The sequence below is a fragment of the Loa loa genome (genome assembly GCF_000183805.2).
Source record: "Loa loa unplaced genomic scaffold supercont3.676, whole genome shotgun sequence".
NCBI classification, from domain to species: Eukaryota; Metazoa; Nematoda; class Chromadorea; order Rhabditida; family Onchocercidae; genus Loa; species Loa loa.
This window is the reverse complement of record NW_018108856.1, coordinates 17,313-19,718: the sequence shown is the minus strand read 5'-3', so window position 1 is coordinate 19,718 and position 2,406 is coordinate 17,313. Positions and strand designations below refer to the sequence as shown.

General features: G+C 26.1%; 2 protein-coding genes across 2 annotated transcripts; one reads left to right on the top strand and one right to left on the bottom strand.

Annotated features, from left to right (window-relative positions):
* Positions 1–39: 39 nt before the first annotated feature.
* LOAG_14664 (hypothetical protein) lies at positions 40–219 on the top strand (the record flags this gene model as incomplete). Its single annotated transcript, XM_003150158.2, has 1 exon — positions 40–219. The coding sequence occupies one exon, from the start codon at positions 40–42 to the stop codon at positions 217–219; it is 180 nt and encodes a 59-aa protein (XP_003150206.2).
* Positions 220–2,172: 1,953 nt separating this feature from the next.
* On the bottom strand, positions 2,173–2,309 carry LOAG_14663 (hypothetical protein; the record flags this gene model as incomplete). The annotated part of the gene is made up of 1 exon (XM_003150157.1): positions 2,173–2,309. A coding segment is annotated over one exon (137 nt), but the record flags the coding sequence as incomplete, so codon positions are not given.
* Positions 2,310–2,406: the final 97 nt, after the last annotated feature.

Below are 2,406 nucleotides of genomic sequence, written 5' to 3'. Positions count from 1 at the left end.
CCAATAAGCAAAAATTAATACAACAATTACACCATTAAGATGGGTAACAACAGCAATGGAAAATTTTCTGCACGACCACGTTTTGTTCGAATTATGGCACAAGAAGGACATGTCGTACTTTTACGAGCATTTATTCTTGTACAAGAACGAACATGGATTGTAGTTAATATGAATACAATGACAATGAGTCCATTAAAATGTGAAAAGATTGTTAGGTGAGAAAAAAAATTTTTACTAAGATTAAAGATAATTATGATGTTGAAATGAATATGATTGATTAAATTTGATAAATTAAACAAATATGTTATCATGATTAAAAAGGAAAAAAAACTTTGAATAATTAGATTAACAATGTTTTGGTTATTTCAGTTTTAATACTTTTAAAAAAAGAAAAATTATTGTTAATTATATAATTATCCATTAATTAACGCTTAATTAGTTAATTTCATAAGTAAATACAGTTGAAAAAAAAAAACTAATCACTTTTCTAATAAAAGATGATCTTTAAAAATTTATTAATTATTATACTATTCCAAATTTATTATATGATTTAGAATTTTCAGATATAATTGAACAAATTTTTTTGATTGAACAAGAGGACAAAATGAAACGACAAATTTCACTTTATCAGAATTTTTTTTAATTAATTATTTTTTTCCAGAGGTAACTGTGTAATGGTGAATAAAAATCGATTCATCTTTCATTTACATCATAATTCGGTACTTTTCGACTATGATATCATTTGGAGCTATTATTCGGTACCAAAACTTAAATATTTAACATTTTGGAAATTAATTGATATGCTGAAAGAATTACGAACCAAAAAGTGTTGGGATTTACATTTAACATTTCAAAAATTTTGTACCACTTGTTCCAGTCTTGAAATGATCTCGCGACTATTATATTGCTGCTCTGATAGTGCATAATCTCTTTTTTCAATTTCAAATTTTAATTATTAATATATCGGTGCTAGTTATTACCATATGCAAACTATGTATAATATGCATTATTTAGTTGAAGAAAAATTACGACACTCCACATTTTATTTTTCGAAACCCTATTTCATCATTAATTTATCTGCCAATTAGCTAATTAGATATTATATCATCTCATTTCATTTCAAGATGAAATTCCCATTTTTCTTTCACTCAATATCGAAAACACATTTGAATGCATATAAATGACAAAAAAAAAAAAGAATTATTATAAATCAAAATTAAACGATAAGAAAGACAATAATATGTTAAATAAGGTGATAACTTAAATATTTAAAGCAGCCTAATATTTGAACTCAAATAATATTATGGTAATGTATCCCGAAAAATTCTCAACTGTACAATTTTCACCATTATTATTTCAAAAATAATACTTCTTGGAGAAAATTTGGAAGAAAAAAAGAAAATTTGGAAATATCAATTTTCATCAATAATTTTTTTAATGCCTCTTTTTAGGACATGCTTTTTTTTCTGATTCATTTTGATGTAATTGATGCATGAAGTGGAATTAATATGGAATAAATTTTGATTGTAACATTTACAATTGTTATGACTTTCAATATAATACAGTATATTTGGGTGTAACACGGTGGTATTTTGTAATTCTAACATTCCGATATGATAAATTAACCGTTTCTTTGTAACTTGTTGAAAGAGCAATTTATCTTTTCGCATGCATTGCTGAAATGAAAAATTTTTTCCAACAATTACCTATTTTATCAATTTATCAGTTGTGAAGATCACTTTATTAATCATAAAAACCATTCTATTATGAAAATACATTGAAATAGAAGGTGATTGAGTAGATTAAGATTCAATCAATTATAAAGATCACCGTGAAAATCATTCTATCAGTTATGAAGACACCTTGAAATACTAGTGAGGGCTTGAAATACGAGTAAGGGCACTGCACAGATTAAAGTCTAACCAGATGAAGATACTCCAAAGCAAAAATTAGCCATATTACGATAGGTTTACTGTCTTATGTTAATAGCACTTTTAGACATCATTGTTAATAAACTATTTCAGGTGCACATGTGGATCAGGAAATGAATTTCAATCATTCAATTGTATCCATTTCTATGATCAAGATTTTTGCGACATTTTGTGAAATTTTAGTTAAAATTCATAATAAGGCGAGTTTAAATCAGAGATTTGATAAGTCAAAAAAAAAAAACTAATGCACCTTATGCATGATTCCACCGTCACAATGATGATCAATTGTTAGGTACAGGTTCGATGCATCTATATTTTTTACTTGAAACAAGAATTCATCCAAGTGATTCGCCATGGTACCATCATCTTTAAGTCCGGCTGCAAATAATTTTTAGTTGAGACGACTATCAACGAAAAAACACTATATATATATATATATATATATATATATATATATATGCATACTACGTACGTC